This window comes from Balaenoptera physalus (assembly GCF_965194825.1).
Source record: "Balaenoptera physalus genome assembly, chromosome: 1".
NCBI lineage: Eukaryota > Metazoa > Chordata > Mammalia > Artiodactyla > Balaenopteridae > Balaenoptera > Balaenoptera physalus.
In genome coordinates, this window is record NC_138882.1 from 140,206,488 (window position 1) to 140,228,690 (window position 22,203).

At 43.8% G+C, this 22,203-nt stretch overlaps 1 protein-coding gene across 7 annotated transcripts in view; it reads right to left on the reverse strand.

Annotated features, from left to right (window-relative positions):
- Positions 1-22,203, reverse strand: part of AK4 (adenylate kinase 4) — a gene marked incomplete at its 3' end in the record, with an annotated part of 74,605 nt that overhangs the window by 16,575 nt on the left and 35,827 nt on the right. The window contains exon 4 of one of the 7 annotated variants that reach the window (XM_082453842.1): positions 10,923-16,573. The exons of the other annotated variants lie outside the window; for them this stretch is intronic. Within the exon in view, the coding sequence (XP_082309968.1) occupies positions 16,548-16,573 (26 nt within the window). Of the gene's footprint in view, positions 1-10,922; positions 16,574-22,203 lie in introns of those variants that run through there. 7 annotated transcript variants of the gene reach the window in all.

The following is a 22,203-nucleotide window of genomic DNA, read 5'->3' on the forward strand; positions in this document are numbered from 1 at the left end:
AGATCCCACATGCCGCGGAGCAACTAGGCCCGTGAGCCACAACTACTGAGCCTGCGCGTCTGGAGCCTGTGCTCCGCAACAAGAGAGGCCGCGATGGTGAGAGGCCCGCGCGCCGCGATGAAGAGTGGCCCCCGCTTGCCACAACTAGAGAAAACCCTTGCACAGAAACGAAGACCCAACACAGCCAAATAAATAAATAAATAATAATTAAAGGTGCTAATAATTCAAAAAAAAAAAAAACTCAAATATTATTGGTTAAAGTTTCCTGGTTCAGAAGCCCGTCTACTCAGCTCCCCTAGAAATGTTTCTGAACTTTTGGGGCCTCTGGAAGAATGGGTGGGAAATGCAACTGTGTACAAAATAAGCTGAATTCCCAAGGAACAGATTTCAAAAACATGCTGGGCAGTGCCAACCTACTGGGCTCTCACATTCAGACCCATATTTAATTCCTTTTCTGAGATTTTCTAAGAGTTTAGGGGGTCACTGGTGCTCTTTGCTCTCTGCCACAATTACAGTTCAGCACACAGACTCCACATTCTGGTCCCACCCAGTCACCAGGGAACTCAACCCAAGCATAGCTTAGAGCCCGGGCACAGCATAACCATGACGGCAATAACCTTCCCACTCTAGTTATCTGTTTACCCCTTTTATCGCCTCATTTTTAGATAATAAAGCTCTTTAAATTTACTTTCCTGATCCAGTTCAATACCTTATCATGATGAGCTTTAATTTAGGTTAAAATTCAGAAGACTGGTAGATTCAGCACAAAGATTCAGCCTCAAGCTGCTGGTAGTACAGGTGTGTCTCGTGGCGGCAATGGGACACAACTTGCAAGGAACTAATCTACATGCAGGCTGCACTAACTGTAACAGAACCCACACCGAGAAAGCTATGGCTCTGCAGTCCTTTCCACCAGTGTGCACCCCATTTCTAGAAACATTCACACAGACAAGGAAACTCTAGAAGCTGGACTAGATAGTTTCCACGTTCCAATAATAATTCAGCAAACACAGCCTTTATGCTTCACGTGTATTTTTAGTCTACTGTTTACAAAGTACTTATATAAATTTACTTATTTCATTCTTCACATCAACCCTAGGAGGTGGGCAGAGCAGGAAAGATCACCCTCTGTTGGGTAGATAAGTATGTTTGCCTTCAGTGAGGGTCAACAGAGGAACTTGGATTTAACATCGGGTCTCTGGTCTTTCAAGCGCTCTTTCCATTCTACTATGCTGCTGTTCCAGGGGTATAAAGGGGGGTACTTAAAAGAATCCTAAATGTCACCCCATCTATCTTTCTTCAACCAAAAGAGCAGAGCATCATGGTAACATCCTCGTCATCATGGTTACTATTTGTCGAGCATCCTCAATGTGCCAGATATATTACATGCAACAGAAAAACCAAAACTTTGCAGTAGCCGGCAAAGGCTTGCTCTTGTTCCTGATTCTTCTCTCTCCTCATCTCCCTGCCCATCACTGACATCCTTGCTGTTCTCAAGCAGGCAGGCTCACTCCCGCCTAAGACATTTATAGTTCACGTCCCCTCTGCTTAGAAGGCTCTCACTCCAGATGTCCAGGTATGCCCTCAGCTTCACAAGCCTTGGCTCGAAGCAGGTCTGTCAGTGAGGGCTTCTCTAACCAGCCCACCACTGGCGCCCCATTCACCCTTCATTCTTTTTTTTTTTTTTTTTTAGGGGCACGCTGTCTCAGCATCTCCATTTTTTTTTTAAATTTTTATTTATTTATTTATTTATTTATTTATGGCTGTGTTGGGTCTTCGTTTCTGTGCGAGGGCTTTCTCTAGTTGCGGCAAGTGGGGGCCACTCTTCATCGCGGTGCGCGGGTCTCTCATTATCGCGGCCTCTCTTGTTGCAGAGAACAGGCTCCAGACGTGCAGGCTCAGCAATTGTGGCTCACGGGCCCAGCTGCTCCGCAGCATGTGGGATCTTCCCAGACCAGGGCTCGAACCCGTGTCCCCTGCATTAGCAGGCAGACTCTCAACCACTGCGCCACCAGGGAAGCCCCACCCTTCATTCTTTTTCTTTTTTTCTCTGCATCACTTTCTGTCTATGACTTATTTTCTGAGTGCTTTTATTCCCACTAGAATGTAAGCGAAGTGAGGGCAGAACTTTTAAAGTTATTTGCTGCCATATCCTTACTGCCTAAAACAGTGCCTGGTATATAGTATGTGCTGAATAAATATTTGTTGAATGAATTAATAAATATCTCAAAAGTCACAATTCTGCCAGGTAAGCGTCATCCCCATTTGAAAGTTATAAAAGCTGAGGCTCAGAAAAGTTAAGTGACTTGCCCAAGACCACGTATTTAATAACCGAGGAACCTAGAACCAAGGAACCAAGTGCTATCTGACTTCAGAATCACACACCATGTACCACACTTTGCTTTCTTCCTTCTGAAACAGAAAACTGCATACTATGAGAAGCAAATTCTCAGATGGGAAGCAGTGCCTGCCTGCTGCTGGCGACCAGAGCAGTCAGCTTACAAAATGACTTGAGAAACCCAAATCCTGGTGGCTTCAGGGGTTCTGCCTGGTCTAGTGCTGCAGGCACAGACTCGCCAGATTCTGTTCCCACATATGCATAATAAATATTCTGCATCTTGCTTTTTTCTGTTAATATATCTTGAAGATTTTTTATACATAGTACACATTGCTCCCTCACTCTCTTTAATACCTGCAGAGTACTCCCTAGTTTGGATGTGTCATAATTTAACCAATCCCCCTACTGCTGGACATCTAAACGGTTTCCAGTATACTCCAATAAATATCATTGCACACACCATTAAACACATGACTAGGGAAAAACAGCATGAAAAATATAGACTCTGAGAATGAATATAGGCTCTGGAGACAAACTTCCTCGGTTGGTGGTTCACCTATGGTTTTCTCACTTTGTGACGTTGGTTACCTAACCTTTCTGTACCTTTGAGAATGATGATACCTAATTCAAAAAATTACTATATGTAAATCCCAGCATGTTGGCTGGCCCAGGGCAAACTGCTGGAGAAGGAGTGGAAAATGGGGGAAAATGAAAACCATGTGGAGCTGGAGGTCAAAAGACAAATAGCAAGTTTGACAGTAAGAAAGACATGAAGGATGAAGATAAGCTTGGGCTTTTATAAAAGTATGAAAGAGGTGGTAGGGAGACAGAATAATACCATCGCCACCACAATCACCCAACAGGATGTTTTCACGTGGGAGAAATGAGTCGCCTCAAAAACAGAAGAGACAAGAAAAAAAAGTAGCATCGTAAGGGGAGACCCAGGTTTTCCTTAAGGCAGAAGGTAGACAGAGCATTCTACAAAGAGAGGGCACGTGGAAGGTGGAGAAAATTGATAAGGAAAGAGGATTCCAGAGTACGGTGGAAGAGTCAAGAATTAGGGGGCAGGAGGAGGGGAATCAGTAACAAAGAGAAGAGGATTTTTAAAAGGTCATGTGAGGGATATAATGTAAGAGGGATGACTTACATTTCTATTAATAATCAAGCATCACAGTTGGAAGTAACCAGTCTCAAATAGTATAATTTTCAGGGCAGCTGTGGTGTCCTAATCTCTGAAGTGGTCACCAAGGCCCTGGGGATGGGCCGGGGCTCCCACTGAAGTTTGGGGTACAATGTCACAGGCCTGAAGGGTCACAGGTCCTGTCTGTCACTCTAGTTAGGCGTAAGGACAAAGGCTCCACGGAGTGAGGAGCGCTCTTTATCTGCTTATAAGATAATTAAAAAATGAATATCCTTCAGCCTACAGATCCTAATTTTAAGACTTCAGGGCAGACAATAGGAAATGGTACTCAAAAAGGCAGCATGGGAGCTTCCCTGGAGGCACAGTAGTTAAGAATCCGCCTGCCAATGCAGGGGACACGGGTTCGATCCCTGGCCCGGGAAGATCCCACATGCCACAGTGCAACTAAGCCCATTCGCCACAACTACTGAGCCTGCGCTCTAGAGCCCGAGAGCCATAACTACTGAGCCCGCGTGCCTAGAGCCCGTGATCTGCAACAAGAGAAGCCACGACAGTGAGAAGCCCGCGCACTGCAACGAAGAGTAGCCCCTGCTCGCTGCAACTAGAGAAAACCCATGCACAGCAACGAAGACCCAACACAGCCAAAAATAAAAAAATAAAAGGCAGCATGGTAGCACCAGAATTCCTTGAATTGATTTACACCAGTGTCTCAAGTTGGGCTGAGTAAATCCTCAAAGTAATTCATTTGTTTTTTTCTTTGTTTGTTTTTATAACTGTCTGTTGTTTATTTTATTTATTTATTTATTTGGGAAGTCCCAAAGTAATTCGTTTGTAATTCTCACATCAATCAGCTGCCAAGAAGAGAATGTCAGAAGAGGTGCAATGCGACCAGCACATTTTAAACCGTTTTTTAAAAAGCGTTATTATCCAGCCATACATATTTTTTAAAAAGAACATAGGGCTTCCCTGGTGGTGCAGTGGTTAGGGCTTCCCTGGTGGTGCAGTGGTTAGGAGTCCGCCTGCCAGTGCAGGGGACACGGGTTCATGCCCTGGTCCAGGAAGATCCCACATGCCGCGGAACGGCTAGGCCCGTGAGCCACAACTGCTGAGCCTGCGCGTCTGGAGCCTGTGCTCCGCAACGGGAGAGGCTGCGACAGTGAGAGGCCCGTGCACCACGATGAAGAGTGGCCCCTGCTCGCCGCAACTGGAGAAAGCCCTTGCACAGAGACGAAGACCCGATGCAGCCAAAAATAAATAAATAAATAAATAAATTAAATAATAATAATAATAAAAAATTAAAAACAATAAAAAGAACATAATGTCAGAGGGGCAGAGTATGAAGACTACTTGAAACCTGTCAAGCAAGATGCCCCTGTATCAGGACATGAGATGTTCATATTGACTTTGGGGGTGGGGTAAATGTGGGCATTTTGCTCTAGAATACACTTAGTTACCATTTGATATCCACTGATCCAAGTTCTCTGCTAGAGATCTACTCTTGGTATGAGATTCAACTCGTTGGTATTTTGAATTGCTAGGCTACTGGGATTTGGAAGGAAACAAATAATTAGCTAATGTATGGAATGTTAAACCATGATCCCATGGAAGTCTTGTAACAGAAAATCTGTATCTAAATAGGAATAGCCATTCTGAACATGAAAGTATTTCAGTGCATATGCAAAGTATTTAAATACATTCTAACCAAGAGATTATCGTCTCTTAATTAAGTGATTTAGACGAGGCAGGCTATGATTACACTGGCAGGCCCAAGGAGAACCTGCCACTCTAGCTGTGGATATTTATTCTTCTTTAAATATGCTTGCTCATGGAGCCTATTAAAATTACAAGATCCCTGAGGGCTGGGGCTGTGTTTATTCCTGAAATGCCCAGGATACAGTCAGATCTCATGTGGTTATGGTATTCCTGGCAGGCAGGGATTACTAACCAAGTGGGCTGATGCACACTCAAATTCTGTCAACAGGTGGCAGCATTAATAATTTTTCCACTTAAAGAACTGCAACAATTGTGGTATGCTTTTATTTTTACTAAAACTAACCCTGAAAGACATGCTTCTAAATGACTAGCAGTATTCCAGCCTCCTTAGACAGCCTGTTACCAGTGAATACATTCCATTGTTGAGGAAACCAGAAAGCCCAACAGGTAAAGTAAAAGAAAGATCATATTTAAGCATAGAAAGCTTGCTTCCTCCCTTTAGCTACACATATGACACTGTTCCACTGCATGGTCTCTGACCAGGAGTATGGAAAACCTACTTCATGGTTTCCCTGTCTCATCTCATAACCTGGCCTGGAAAAGCTGCTCTGTCCTGTTCAAACAGCCAATCCACGTTGAAAGCTGAAATTTTATACAGTCTCCCAGAAGCTATCATGGTGCATCACTACTTATGGTGCCTTACAGGTTGTTTATAAAAACTCTCCAAAAGGGTTTCCCTGGTGGCGCAGTGGTTGAGAATCTGCCTGCTAATGCAGGGGACACGGGTTCGAGCCCTGGTCTGGGAAGATTCCCACATGCTGCGGAGCAGCTAGGCCCGTGAGCCACAACTACTGAGCCTGCGCGTCTGGAGCCTGTGCTCCGCAACAAGAGAGGCCACGACAGTGAGAGGCCCGTGCACCGCGATGAAGAGTGGCCCCTGCTCGCCGCAACTGGAGAAAGCCCTCGCACAGAAACGAAGACCCAACACAGCCAAAAATAAATAAATAAATAAAATTTAAAAAAAAAAACCTCCCCAAAAGATTTACCAGGTGCAGAGAGATGTCACTAAAGTCTTGACGGGTATTATGTTCCCAGCAGTGCTGGCCACTGGACCTTGGCACCGACTCCTGTCAGCCATGCCAAGAGCCTGAGGGAGGGCAGCTGAAGCAGGAGATGCCACAGCAACAAGCTCAGGCAGTGGAGGGCAAGAGGGAACTAGGACGTTTGTTTTTCTAATTTGGAGTGCATTCACTGCAGAGGAAGGGCACAGAGCCAGAGTCCACCACCACATTCCCAGGCAGAAAAGCAAGCCCTCCACTTGACGGAAATAAAAGGGCAGTTCTGAAGGGCAACTTCCAACACCCGCCTGGGATGGGCAGCTTGTGAAAAGGCCAAGCAACATCAGGCCCCCTTCCTACCGCCATTAAGATCTGGGGCCAACATGGTGGCTTCTGACCACCCATCTCTTCCCAGTTGTTAGAAAAACAAGAACCAGGTTACAGATTGTTCATCACAATTAATCACTGAAGGATTAAAGTTGAAATCAGTCAGTTATTCTTCCACAGTCTTCCCAAACCCAGTGGGGCATTCAAACCTTTCACACCACCCACCAGAAGCCTTAGTTGTAACTTAAAATTAATCACCATCAAAATCTGTTTTGTGAAGGCCTTTTCTCTCTTATATCTTATCTGTTTATTCAATATTTATTTGTATGTGTATCTAAGACCTCCATATTCCTTTTCAGCCAGTTTTTATTAACAGATGGTGAAAAGATTAAGAAGCAGCTGTGCTCCAGATGTTGACAAACGGAGCTTATGCTACCTCCTATCACTTTGTGAGCTCCACATTTCCCACTATGCCAAGAGAGCTCGAGGGCCTAATTCCTGCTCGCTGAAACCTCCCAGGGACACTTGGAAATCCTGTTATACATCCTCGAGTTTAAGAGATTTGTAATAAATGGGTACTGCTCTCAAAGAGCTTATATAGGTTAGCAGTAAATGATTTAAAAACCGATACGCTATAATCACTACTTAGTGATCCACTGATAAATACAAGATACAGAAAATTTGGCTTTAAACCACAAGTTTGGATCTTCAAAATGGCTTATTGAAATTAAAGAATTTCTATTAGGTAGGCATTCCTGGGGACATTCCCAAATGGCGTGGACATCCTCTGGCATCAGCTTAAGGATTTTTCCTGTTTAAGGACATAGAGGACAACTACTAACTTAAAACCTTTGTTCTTAAACAGGTTATTCTAACAGCACTGAGCCCTTTTACCAGTAAGGGAAAATGGGTATTGCACTGAGGAAGTAGCCGTCATCTGCAAATCCTTTGCTTAAAGGCTCTTCTGTTTAAGAATTCTGCTTGCTCATTCTTTGAACATCAGTCTCTAGAAACAAATTAGGGGAAAATTTGTCCCATTGTATCTCAATTGAGACAAAAGGGATTTGTAAATGATTTCACCAGGGCCCACATTTTTGCCCCAAGTATCCCCTACGTAGGCTTAGCTACAGGCTGTGGGCCAGACCTCTCTATAATCAGACATATACTTATAAGCCTTTTCTATGCAGCAAACACTGTGGTAGGCAATACAACCACGAACAACACAGATATAATCTCTGCTTTCTGAAGACTTCATTGGGGGTGGGAGCATGAGGAAGGTACGCAACACCAAATTTGCAGATAAATATCTAATGTCATGTGATTATAAGGTAAGAAGAAAGAGTGACATGGGTAGATAGGATGGTACACGAAGGATCCACTGAGGAGGGGATACCTGAGTAAAGATGTGAATGCAGCAATCCACATGGATTTCAGGAGCCAGGGCATCGCAGGCAGAGGGCATAGTAAGTGCAAAGGCCCTACAGCATAGCATGCATGGCAACAAAAGGTAAAGAAATTATAAAGTAGTTATGGAAATATAAATAAAGTTTTGCTCTCCTCTGCCCTGAACATATTTGAAGGCAAAAGGAAACACAGCCGTAAGAAAAATTTAAACAAAATAACGATAATGACAAAGAATATTCAACATAGCATCCAATATAACTGGCATTCTTGAAACAGAAAAACTGAACAGATGGACCAAAAAAACGACGTAATACAGGAGAACTTCCCTGAAAGGAAAGAACTGAATTGGGGATTAAAAGGACACACTATATATAAGAGGAAAAACAAAACCAATAGAGAGATTCTACTTACTTAAAGTATGAAGAAACAATTCGTCAGGAAGTCTATACGGGACAAAAGAATCATATTCACAAAAGGGAAAAAAAGTCAGACTGGCCTTAAGCTTCTACAGAGCAATAATCCAGGCCAGAAGATGATGAAGCATGGCTGCAAAGGACCCAAGGACCACTCAAGAATATCACAGGCAGCTCAGCTGTTGAACAATAAGGAGATATTTTCAAACTCAAAAACTCATGGAATATAGCACCTCATGAGCTGCTCTGCAAGGAGGGTGGGAGAGGAGAGGAGAGAGGGATTCAACAAAATCCAGTCAACCAAGTGATGAATGGCAAAGTTGTGTTAAAAAGTAGTACAAATGAAGTTATTTACAAAACAGAAATAGAGTCACAGATGTAGAAAACAAACTTATGGTTACCAGGGGGGGTAAGGGGTGGGGGGAATAAATTGGGAGATTGGGATTGACACATACACACCACTATATATAAAACAGATAACTAATAAGGACCTACTGTATAGCACAGGGAACTCTTCTCAATACTCCATAATGACCTATATGGAAAAAGAATTTTTAAAAGAGTGCATATATGTATAACTGATTCACCCTGCTATACAGCAGAAACTAACACAACATTTTAAATCAACCAGACTCCAATGAAAATTTTTTAAAAGAGAATGTGGGCCACCCTGCCCGCCCCCGGCGGCCGAAGCCCGCGGGGCTGGGGAGCGGGCGGCGCCCAGAGGGACTTACCGGGGACTCCAGACCATCAGGGCTCCCAGCCATGCAGCAGCTGGACCACCCCAGCCCGAGGGGGAGCTGCTGCCCTTTCTCTCCTCCGCACCTCGCCCAGCGACGGTTGACCACGCATCCCTGACACTGGACGTCGCCGGCAGCCCCAGGAGGGGCCGTCTCCCGGCTCGGCCAGGCTGCCCTCGGGTGTGAGGGCTGGCCCCTGGACTGTGCCATCCAAGTTGGCGAGCCTGGGGCACTCGGAGGCCGCCCAGCGGCATCTGCAGCCTGAAGGCAGAATGCTCAAGGGGCAGCTACCAAACACTGATGAAGACCTCGCCGCCCGCCCGGGATCCCCGGCCGCTGACCACCGTTGGGGACCCGAGAAGAGCCCAGCGCTCTCTCTGGACACCCCGGCGCAAGTCAGCAACGAGGACCCACAGGCCAGGGGGAGACCCTTCAGTCTGGAGCCGCCGCCGCCGAGGCCCAGGCTGAAGCGAGCACTGTCCCTGGATGAGAAGGGCTGGAGGAAGAGGCGGTTTCGAACCAGCCGTGAGGACCCGGCCGCGAGGAATGGGGCCAGCCCCACCGGGGGCTCCCCGCAGGACGAGGCCCCCGGGACCCCGGCCCGCAGTGGCTCCCCGCCCTGCCTGAGCACCTCCCTGCAGGAGAGCCCCACAACCCGCAGGGCCCCGGGCAGCGGAGGCCCCTGCTCGTGGGGTAACTGTCTTTGCGGAATGATCAGCACTTCCCTGGACCTCCTGCACCGGGATGGGGCCTCGGCCGGGAGCATCCACCGGCTGGCCAGCCTGCTTCCCCCGCGCCCACTGCCCGCCATAGACGGCAACGCCGCCTCCGACGCCCTGCGGACAGCAAACAAGGTGGAGTGGGGTCACGCGGACTGCAAGGTGCGGCTACAGGCCAGACGGTTCCGGGCCCACAGCAGCCTGGGCCCCGGCCGGCCCCGAGCCCCCTGGCCCGTGACGACTGCTCCCTTCACTCGGCCAGGTCCCCCTTCAGCCTCCTGGTGCCCATCCGCACCAAGGACGTCCGCAGCAGGTAGGGTCTCGGGGGCGGGCGGCATCGTGGCCTGCGTCCGTGGCCTGCGTTGGCCTTCAGAAGCCCCGTGAGAACCACAGGAAGCTTCCCCTGAAAGCGTGTGACGTGCTGCAGCGGGTCTCCCTCCACTGACCCCCATCTCCCAGGCCCTCCCCAGCTTCTTCTTTGCGTCTCAGCCCCACAGGCACCTATGAAGCAGATGGTGGGGTACACAGGTCCCTCTGCGCACTGGGCGGCCCTGTTTTCCTTCCCGTTTCTTGCCCCGTCGGAGTCAGCCTTCATCCACGTGCGCAGGTCGGCCCAGGACTCCGGGGTGGGTCGTGGAACCCGCGTCCACGTAGCCGCTTTGATCAGGACCAGCGTTTAGCCAGCTGTGCCCTGTGCACGTGCCGGCAGTTTTCCAGGACCGAGAGCTGGACAGGGGTAGGGGCCCCAGTGACAGCGGCTGGGCTGCCCCGAGGGGAGGGTCCCCGGGGCCCACCTCTGGCAGGGAGGGGCGCAGAGCCCGACTTGTGTACTTTGTTCTCAGGAGCGCCCCGGGATCTCTCAATGCTCAGGGCTCGGTCTGCCGAGGGCTGCCTAGCAATCGCCCCACCCCCCGACCCCGTAGGCAAGGAGAGGGGTCTCGCATCTCGTAAGACGCCCGGCCTCCGGGGCCCTCAGGGGACTTGAAGAATTAGTCCGTCTTGACTTCTTTATAGTTTAAAGGGGAGGCGGGCGCCGCCCTCCTACTCAGCTCCCATCTCGCACCTCTGCCCACCTCTTCCGAGCCAGAGCCATGAGGGTTCACCAGGACCCGGGTCCCAGGCGCTTCTGAGCCCAACCCATCCACGCCCACCAGCTCTCTCCTGACCCGTCGTCTGTGGGAGCCTGGTGTCGGGCCACACTGCGGTGCCCACGCTGTGACTCAGAAGGCCGCCCTGTCCGTGCTGGGCCTGGTCGCTGACCGCTGGCTCTCACGGCTCCTGCCTCGTCGGCCGGGGCTGGGCAGGTTGTTTGAAGCGCACATCGGGCCACGGCCTTGACTTGGGGGCACCACGCCACCCACTCCCTGCCGGGGCGCCCGAAGTCCCGGGGGGCGCAGGGAGCTCTGTCACCACCGCTCCCCGCCACCCGCTCCCATCCAGACTAGGCCTGCGCCAACCCTTCTGGACGTGGACCGGGGGAGGGGAAGAGTGAGGCGGTCCCTCTTCTGGTGTCCTGGGGCGGCTGCAACAAAGCACCACAGACTGAGAGCCGTAAAACAGGAGTTACTCCGTCCCAGTTCTGAGGCCAGAATTCAGAAATCCAGGTGCGGCAGAGCCACGCTCCCTCCCGAGCCTCCAGTAAGGGTCCTTCCTGCCTCTTCCAGCTGCTGGGGGCCCAGGCGTCCCTGGGTTGTGGCTCTGTCTTCACGTGGCTTCTCCTCTGTGTCTGTCTCTCCTCTTCCATAAGGACAGCGGTCATTGGATTTAGGGTCACCCTCATCCAGGAGGACCTCATCTCAAGATCCTTAACTAATTACATCTGTCTGTAAAGATCCTTTTCTAAATAAGGTCACATTCGCAGATTCTGGGGGTCAGGGGGCAGATGGAAAGTAATCCTTACCCACCCCCACCCTTGGTGAGCCCAGCAGTGAAAGCCAGGCAGGCGGTTCCTCTGGCCCCAGGCTCCCTCCTGCATCCTCCATCAGCACCGGGCATTCTTTTAGGACAAAAACGGGTTCCTTTGTTAAAGTAATTCAGCATGTTTCTCATAAAGCGCGAGATCTCTTAGTGCGTTTAAAGTATGATTTCACAGGAATTCCCGGGTTGTCCAGTGGTTAGGACTTGGCGCTCTCACTGCTGTCGCCCCAAGAACTAAGATCCTGCAGGCGGAGCGGCCAAACAGTATGATTTCACTGTTTAAATTTCATGCAATTTATGTAGACTCGCCTGTTATATAAAAATGAGAAGCACGTCTCAAAATCAGATCCCCAGCTTTGCTCTCACACAAGCGGCCAACAATGGGTTGATGGGCTCCCCACCTCCAGACTCTCTGCGTGTGTCCTAGGACACAGGTCAGCAGGCTGGATAGTGACTGTTTCAATTTTGTGAGCCGTGTGGTCTCTGTGGCAGTGCTCACCTCTGCCGTGGGGGTGAAAAAGCAGCCCCAGGCCTCGCACCAACAGCATGGCTGTGTGGCAGGAACGCTTTGTTCAGGGAGGCTGAAGTGTGAATTTCAGGGCATTTTCCCATGTCACAAAATACTATTTTTTCCCAACCATTTAAAAGCACAGGGGACTTCCCTGGAGGTCCAGTGGGTAAGACTCCATGCTCCCAATGCAGGGGGCCCGGGTTTGATCCCTGGTCGGAGAACTATGTCCCACATGCCACAACTAAGAAGTCCGAATGCCACAACTAAAAGATCCTACGTGCTGCAGTGAAGATCCCGCGTGCCGCAACTAAGACCCGGCACAGCCAAAATAAATAAATAAATAAACATTTAAAAATTAAAAAAAATAAAATAAAAGAGAATGTGTATGTATGTATATATATATATGTATGTATAACTGAATCACTTTGCTGTACAGCAGAAATTAACACAACATTGTAAATCAACTATACTTCAATACAATAAATTTTTTTAAAAAGTAGTGCAGCCTTACTCATATATAAATCATATTCCATACAAGCCACTCATTTAAAGTGTACTATTCAATGGTTTCTGGTATATTCAGGGATATAACTAAGATTAATCAAAATAAAATTAACAGAAGCGGTAGTGAGGAAAAAAATGAGTGCACAGAATTCATTAAAATTTCTTAACTGTAAGACCAAAAAAATGGGAAACTAAAGTTACAGAGAAATTTATAATAAATTTTAACAATAAAAGCTAAAAAAATTGGAAGGAAGGGGAGAGGAGATGGAAGTATAAGTATATTCTCTAAATTTGAAATGAGGCTAAAAATAAAACAACAAATTTGTCAATCTCCTAATGTCTTTCATATTTTTTTAAATAAATTTATTTATTTTATTTTATTTATTTTTGGCTGCATTGCGTTTTCGTTGCTGCACGTGGGTGGTGAGCGGGGGCTACTCTTCACTGCGGTGTGCGTACTTCTCATTGCGGTGGCTTCTTCTGCTGCGGAACATGGGCTCTAGGCGCGCGGGCTTCAGTAGTTGTGGCTCGCGGGCTCTAGAGCGCAGGCTCAGTAGTTGTGGCGCACAGGCTTGGTTGCTCCGCAGCATGTGTGATCTTCCCAGACCAGGGCTCGAACCCGTGTCCCCTGCATTGGTAGGCGGATTCTTAACCACTGTGCCACCAGGAAAGTTCCATCTTTCACATTCTTAAGGGGCTCCCATAGGAATTAATATCCCTGGTGATGAAAGTTTTATCTGAAATTCAGTGATAATTCCTTAGGGTTCACTTTAGCTTTTGCTATATTAAATTTGAGTAAAATTAATGGCGTTTTTTAAAGAATGTAAAGTATGATATCATTCTTACAGATTTTTATCTGCATATGTGCATGGAGAGGTATCTACAATGATGGTTTGCAATTGTTAACCCTGGTTATTTCTGGCAAGTGGGATTTTGGGCAATTTGTTGCCTTTCTTTGCCTTTTTCCATATGGCCTGAGTGTTTTATAGTGATCATGTATAATTTCTATAAAAACAGTATAAAAAAGGTGAAGTTAAATCGTCTGTGGGAATTCCCTGGCAGTCCAGTGGTTAGGACTTGGCGCTTTCACTGCCGAGGGCCTGGGTTCAATCCCTGGTTGGGGAACTAAGATCCCGCAAGCCACACAGCGCGGCCCAAAAATAAAATAAAATAAAATAAATTGTCTGCATTTTTCCACATCATCTTCTACTTTTAACCCTAATCAACTTGTTCTTCTTTCCAAAATCAGAGTTTTCATATTAGTAATAGGAGAATCAAGAGAGTTTTATCCTGTTTTGTTTTATATTTACTAGGTAAGGTTTAATGGAAGATGGCTGATTTTATTCACTTAGGCTTTACCCAAGTGTACTTAATGAGGGGTAAAAATGATGATCCTTATTTATTAGAATGACAATATTTTTGTTAAGTTTCTCAACAGTTTATTATTGAAATGTTAAGTTCTAACATCTATATCAGTGTCTATGTATATATTTACATTAATAATAATTTTCAATTAAATTTTCTTTACACTGAAAATAAGAACACACATCTAACATCTGACCACCTACTGTGTTCCAGAACTCCATTACAAGTTTTACATTTGTTAGCCAATCCTTGCAAACCTACGACATACATAGTCCTATTTTACAGATGAGAAAAAAAGAAACCAGGAAAGGTAAATTTGCTTGCTCAAGACTACAAGCTAATAAGGCCTGACTCCTAAGTCCATGCTTTTTCCACCACATAACTGTTCTCTTAGTATGGAACTTTGTGCATAGTAAGTGCACAATAATTGTTTTATTATTAAACTAGCCAAGTATACCTCATATGCTTTGGATGTAGTTTTGCAATGAATTCTCTTAGTTCATCCAATTCCCAAGATACCTGCTTCATAAATTAGGGAAGCAGCCTCTCCTAACATCTAAAATTAGTTTCATCCTGTGCCTTACTTTACAGACTTCTAAGTAAGTAGCATTAGCAAATGAGCTAAGTGCATCTGAAAGTGTATGACAAGACAGGCCCAAATACAGGGAAACCATACTTTAATACCTAAAGTATGTCTGAATTTAAAATTTGTTAAATTTAGTTAACTTTTAAATGTTAGTTGAAAGGAAAGTTAAAATATAAATTATTCACTCTTTCAAACTCAGTTTTAAATTTTATTTTTAACTTCCTTCCACCTCATTTATAATATTAACTTGACACTTAATCAACTCCGTTTTTGAATTTCAAGAAGTGTTTAACTTTTGGCCCCATCCACTTCTCGTCTGCTCATATTTTCAGCTCTAGGATTATCCAACTACTTGTGGTTTCCAGAACACACCTTGTTGTTTCATGCCTCTATACCTTTTTTTAAAAATTAATTTTTATTGGAGTATAGTTGATTTACAATGTGTTAGTTTCTGCTGTACAGCCAAGTGAATCAGTTATACATAGACATATATCCACTCTTTTTTAGATTCTTTTCTCATGCCTCTGTACCTTTTGTACACGATGTTCCCTCCATCTAGAATGTGCTTTAATTTTCACTTTCCAAATTTTGCTCTTGGTGTCACCTTCTCCCAGAAACCTTCCTAATAGCTGCCTCTCTCGCCCCCAAGAGAGGGCCAGTCACTTTCTCCTCTGTGCTACCTCTCCCCTCTCACCCCCTTCACTGGTGCTCCCAAGATCCTACACTATGATTGTTTAATGCAGCATTTGCTTCTCCTGGGCTATGAAGTCAGGAAGTGTGCTACTCCCTCCTCCGATGGATCGATGGGATACACAAATCATGTATACTCAATTTGATTTTGAACTCTGAACCAAGTTTTTCTAGGATGTGTTCAAATATCTGTATACATATGGTTCCCATATGGCCCTTAATGCTCGCATGTTAAAATCTAGTCGTTCCCTGAAAACACAAACCGAATTAAACAAAGTCAGGATTGTCTACTATATTAAGATTGTTCCTCATCCTGGGGCAGCAGTCAGATCAATCAGAAGAAACCCATCAGAAATGGACACAGGGACAGGGTCTCAGGAGAGAATCCAACAAAATGAAGAAGAAGAGATCCAGAGTTTTACCATGTTTTTCAGTCACATACTCTGAGCTCATTCAGACACCAAGGACACTGAACAAAGGAAGAGTCACGGAATAAAAACCAAGTTCTCTGAACTTATGGTTACCGGGGGGAAGGGTTCCGGGGGTGGGGGGTAGTTAGGGAGCTTGGGATTGACATGTACACACTGCTATATTTTAAATGGATAACCAACAAGAACCTACTGTACAGCACAAGGAACTCTGCTCAATATTATGTAATAACCTAAATGGGAAAAGAATTTGAAAAAGAATAGATACATGTATATGTATAACTGAATCACTTTGCTGTACACCTGAAACTAACACATTGTTAATCAACTATACTCCAATATACAATAAAAAGTCTAAAAAAAAAAAAGGTCTTATACTGTGATTTAAACCAAAGATGACCCTCACGAAGATTTAACATTTTGTTAAATTTCTCAGCAGTTTATTATTGAAACGCTAAGTTCTAATATCTGTATTGGTGTCTGTACATATACATATCTTTCTCATATTCATATTCAATCATTTTTATACATATGAGCGCGTCAAGAAGGATGAGCCTGGTGAGGCAGCAGAGATTACAATTGTTCAATCCATGCTTGGCAGGCATGAACACTGCCACTGTACCCAGCAAAGTTCCATCAAGTCTATGACTCTCCATTCTTTAGCAGTCACTCCAATTGCTTCAAACCTTCTGTTCAAGGTATGACAGTATACATATTGCCTTAACAGTGATCAAAGACACAAATGTTATCTGACAATATTTTTCAGGACTAAACATCTGAAGGTACTCTTACTGTATAACACAGGGAACTAAATTAAATATCCTGTGATAAACCATAATGGAAAAGAATATAAAAAAAAGAATGTCTATACATGTATAACTGAGTCATGTTACTGTACAGCTGAGATTGGCACAGCACTGTAAATCAACTATACTTCAATAAAAAAAAAAAATTAAAAAAAAACACATCTGAAGGTAAATGAGTAAAATAATCTATCACCCTCTTAAACACACACACGTGCACACACACACACACGTGAGAAGAAAGCCTGATTCTTTTTTTCCAAAGAGAATGTCTTCAGTGACCTTCCAAACAAACCTATTATACATTTTATTTTTGAAACATACCCTACATTCACAAGGGCAACAGAAAAAAATTGCCCTTGGCATTTCTTAAAAGATGTGATTCAGAAGACACGGGATTGTCAGCTTTTTTTCTGTAGGCATATGTTGCCCAGTGGGATGTAAAACCATTCAGAGGTCTGATTCAGAAAGAAAAATAGGGCTTCCCTGATGGCGCAGTGGTTGAGAATCTGCCTGCTAATGCAGGGGACACGGGTTCGAGGCCTGGTCTGGGAAGATCCCACATGCCGCGGAGCAACTAGGCCCGTGAGCCACAACTACTGAGCCTGCGCGTCTGGAGCCTGTGCTCCGCAACAAGAGAGGCCACGATAGTGAGAGGCTCGCGCACCGTGATGAAGAGTGGCCCCCGCTTGCCGCAACTAGAGAAAGCCCTCACAGAAACGAAGACCCAACACAGCCAAAAATAAATTAATTAATTAGTTAATTTAAAAAAAAAAAAGAAAGAAAGAAAAATATGAAGGGGATAAGGTCAGAGCGGTTATGTACAGTCCAGTATGGTAAAACACATTTGCAAAACCAGGACAAGATACTGTAGCTCCAGCATCTGTAGTTTGGTTTCCCAGCATCCACCTTTTACTTGGATACCAAGGGCTCTGAATGAGCATGTATCCCGGAATATCTTAGGTCTGAGATCATTCACCTCTCAGGGAAAACAAACACATACAAACACTGCACACACTGAAGTGGCTCTGACTTGTGCTAAAAATAAATAAATAAATAAATCCCAGAATTACCCACAGAAAGCACCAGCTAGTGCTCAGAATGAATCAAATGGAATATACAACCATGGACTGAATGATGACTCTCCTTGTAAAGTTACCTTTATCTCCAATGAAAAGGCTTAAATTATATTCCACTTATAATTCCAAAATTTAAGATTGCTTTCTGTCAAACCGAAATTTGACAACAAATTTAAATATTTAGATGACACCTAAAGTCACCTGGCAGACAATTCTGTTACATCTTGAGATAAATTGGGACTGAGCCTGAGAACTTGCAGGTTACTGTTTAAATAAATGCACAGGTTTCGGCAACCAAGTTTAGAAACGAAAAAAAAAAATCTACTACCTAACACACCTCCCTACGGGCCCCATCTCACTGCCAGCTGCTTTTTAAAAAGTGAAGAATTTGTATTTGAGCTGGTTATTTATAAGAGCTGGTTATTGTTCCCTAGTTACTTCACCTTAAGATCACCTAGTAAGCAGTAAACACCCTCTTTAAAAAACAAAAAACAAACAAAACAAAACCATCATAGCAAAATTAGAAGGCTTGTGTATGACATTCCTCTGGTTGAATATTTGTCTTAAAAATTAAAATTATTTTCAGAAAACTGCTCTCACACATTAAACGTCTAAAGAAATTAAAGAAAGAAAAAGAAAAAAAGAGGGGAAAAACCACACTTATATACACATATTAACACATAAAAGAGTGTTTCTTATCCGACTAAAAAGCACACTGTGAAGGCAAGGTGGTGCTGAACTGTTTTTAGCAAGGACATAGCTGACCAAACCACAGAGAACTCACCAAGCCCATCCACTGCCACCCCTGCCGTCCCCTTGGTTTGCATCCATGCTACGCGTTTCCACCCACCATTTGTAGGATGCCTGTTTACAGCCATATGGACCAAGATGATGAGTCATCTGTCATCCAGAATTCTTTTCTTGACCTTTCCACATGCAATCACCTTTAGCACACTCCATAGGCACGTCCTCCGCAGAACACGTGCCCTGGAACATAAGGAGTTTCAAACTGAACACAGAACTTAGCATTCTTGATGGTCCTCACTTTGCCAAATGGATTTATTCCAGAGCTTTAAAGAAAAATCACAACCGAAACCGTGACCACATGTGTTTAGAAAGATACAAACTAAATCAGTTAGGAGACTGACGTCCTTTACTAAAAACAGGCCTATGATGTAAAAGAACTTCAGTTACTCACCGAGAGGAAGTTATAGCAAAACAAAGCAGTGAAAAGATACATAAAACATTTCACAACTGAAGCTGACTTTTCCAACTTCACGTGGCTGAATATTTTTTAAACTATTTTTGAACTTACCACTTCATGTAGTAACCTAAAAACAAAAATTCATGACCTGTACCTTATGTACAACAAATCACACAATCTCACATAGCACTTACTATATGGCAAATATAAGCACTTTCCGTATATTCACTTACTCCATCCTTTTCGTAATCTCTGTTTTCCATGAGGAAAAAAATGCAGAGACCTACGGGTAACTTGCCCAAGGGCACTGACAATGGCAGAGCTGGGATTCAAAGGGGGTAGTCTGGTTCTAACTGGGATTAGTGGTTATTATACTAACCACCTTCCCAAAGGAGTTTAACATAGATGATGATCCTTTTTTAAAACAGTTAAGTTTACTTAAAACTACACAAGTTTATTTTATAAGGTGAGAAGCCTTACAATTAAAGAATTTAAACTAGAGAAATTACTGTTAGGTGGTGGCAGAGCTAAAGTTTATCAGTCCTGGCAAACACCCACATAAGAAGAAGTAGTGGGAGACTAACTTTTTTGAGTTAAATGTTTAGAGTCTGGAGAAATCAACATAGCTGGAGAAGTGTAGGGAAGGTGATGACAGTCAAGAAACTCCAAAAGCTGGGAAGGCGATCAAAGAAAACCCCAGGGCTACAGTGCCTAACATAAGTCACACTCCTGTCAATTCTTCCTCCTCAATGCAGTCTTTCAGGAATGGTGCCTCCTCGCCATCTCACTGCTGATGCTTAAATTCAGGCCTTCAACATCTCTTGGTCCAATTGTGCTAACAATCTCTTACTCAGCTTCTAGTCACCACCTCCTCCCCTACCCCAGCATCCAATAGCTCTGCTGCTAACAGAATAGTCTTTCTGAAACACAAATACATCCGACTATGTTATTCCCCTTTTTAACTCTTCGGTGGTCCCCATAGCCAAAAATTTCCAGTTCCACCATCTTTGTATAGAATCAAAGTCCATCATCCCAGGATTTACCCTGCCTCTCTGTTTGCAGGCCCAGGAGAACACTAGGCTAAGTCATTCCTCTCTTACCCAGTTCACATTGTGCCTCTGCTGAAAAAATCCTTCTTCCCAACCCCCATTCATCAACCTGCAGGACATCTCTCTATTCATCTCTTTTACCATAAAGTTGTTCCACTCCTGCCTCCCACCAATAGAACCGACAATTTTCTCCTTTGTGTCTTCAGCGTATCACATGTATATGATTGTATTATACTGTCAATTTTTTATACACCTGACTTCCCTACTGTAATATAAGTCCCGTAAGAATACAGAAAGTGTCTTGTCATTTTGTCAACAGCACCTGATAGTGCCTGACACACAGCAGGAGCTTTATTCATTACTGCCTGATAAACACATGCCTTCCACGGGCCATTACAGCCTTTCTCTTGACAAAAGTTTTCAGTTCAGTCTCTTGGTTCCCTCCAGCCCCATGAGAACATAGGTCCTGATTTTTTTAAATGGAAGGTATTCTAGAAAGATATGATTACTCTATAGTCAACTTTTCAGAACACCTCCAAAGTGAAGAATAAATGTTGAATAGTAGAGTTCACAAAGAATGGACCATAGAACAAATCCCAGAGGTTAGAGGTAGGGTAGGACATTCTATGGTCATATACATTCAGAAAACGCCTCATGACATTTCCTTCTATGAAGACTTAAATCACATTATCATATTAAAGGTTCATTAAAGTCCTAAGAAATTGGTTAAGTTTGGACTTACTAACTTTGGATAGGCAAGTGAACCTTACTTTGTTTCTGTTTTCTCATCAATAAATGGAAATAACAGTCTCTACCTTGATATGGTTATTGCAGGAATTGAATGAGATAATAAATATCAAATGTTCAGAACAATACTTGGCATACAGTAAGTGCTCAGTAAATTCAAGCAACTTTTAATATTTAAATTGACATTTTCTAAACACATTTAACAACAAAGTCTGTTTTTTTTGTCTAGCCATCACTAACACTGCACACTACACACTTTGAGAAACACCAATATAGAATAAATACTCTACCACATGTTGGTCATTATGGAGATTTACGGCTCCAGACTTCAGGAGAAATATAGGCAATCTGATAGTTAAAATGTAGGACAATTCACTCTGGCTTCTCTGTGGCTGGCAAACATCAAAGTTTCAGCTGTCGCAACTTGCTGAGATAGGGAAAAGTGCATTGTGTGAACTAAAGGAAAACTACTCTGCAACGGAAAGAAGTTTCTTATATATAAATCTCACTACCCTTTCTGTACCTAGAAAGCAGTATATTCACCAAGTTCTGATTTTCATTGCCAAGGACTCCCGCTATTAAAGAGTAACACAAATAATCCATCCAGTCCATTTTTTTCCTTTAATAAATGAAAAGATTTACACTGGTAAAACTTAAAAGTAGATGATCCTTAATTCCAGCTTCCTCAAGTACAAAACTGTGCAGTATTTTGTGTGTGAGCATCTGTATGCATCTTCCTGGGTTAAGTATCATAGGAATGACTGAGTTTTCTTAACCATTTTTATAAAATTGAAGTATAGTTAATTTACAATGTTGCGTTAGTTTCAAGTATACAGCAAAGTGATTCAGTTATATGTATAACTGAATATATATACTTTTTCATATTCTTTTCCATTATAGGTTAATACAAGATATTGAATATAGTTCCCTGTGCTATACAGTAGGTCCACGTTGTTTACGTATTTTACATATAGTAGTGTGTATATGTTAATCCCAAACTCCTAATTTATCTCCTCCCCACTGCTATATCCCCTTTGGTAACCATAAATTTGTTTTCTATGTCTGGGGTCTATTTCTGTTTTGTAAGTAAGTTGATTTTGTATCATTTTTTTAGTCCCACATATAAGTGATATCATATGATATTTGTCTGAGTTTTTTTTTAAAAATCAGGCCTATGTATGATTTAAATATTAAAAATCAAACAATAGGAATGGGTATATACAGTGAAAGGTAAATCTCTCTCCCAACCCTAATCCTTACCCAGAGCCAACCACTAGTATCAGTTTTTTATATCCTTCCAAAGACAGCTTATATATGTGTTTGTAAGTATATATAGTAATATTATACTGTCACTCCATTTTTATAGAGATAATAGTATATGATATTAACTATACTGCAACTAGCTTTTTTCACTCAGCAGTTTATCTTAGAGCTCTATCCATATCAACACAGAGGTACAGATTATTT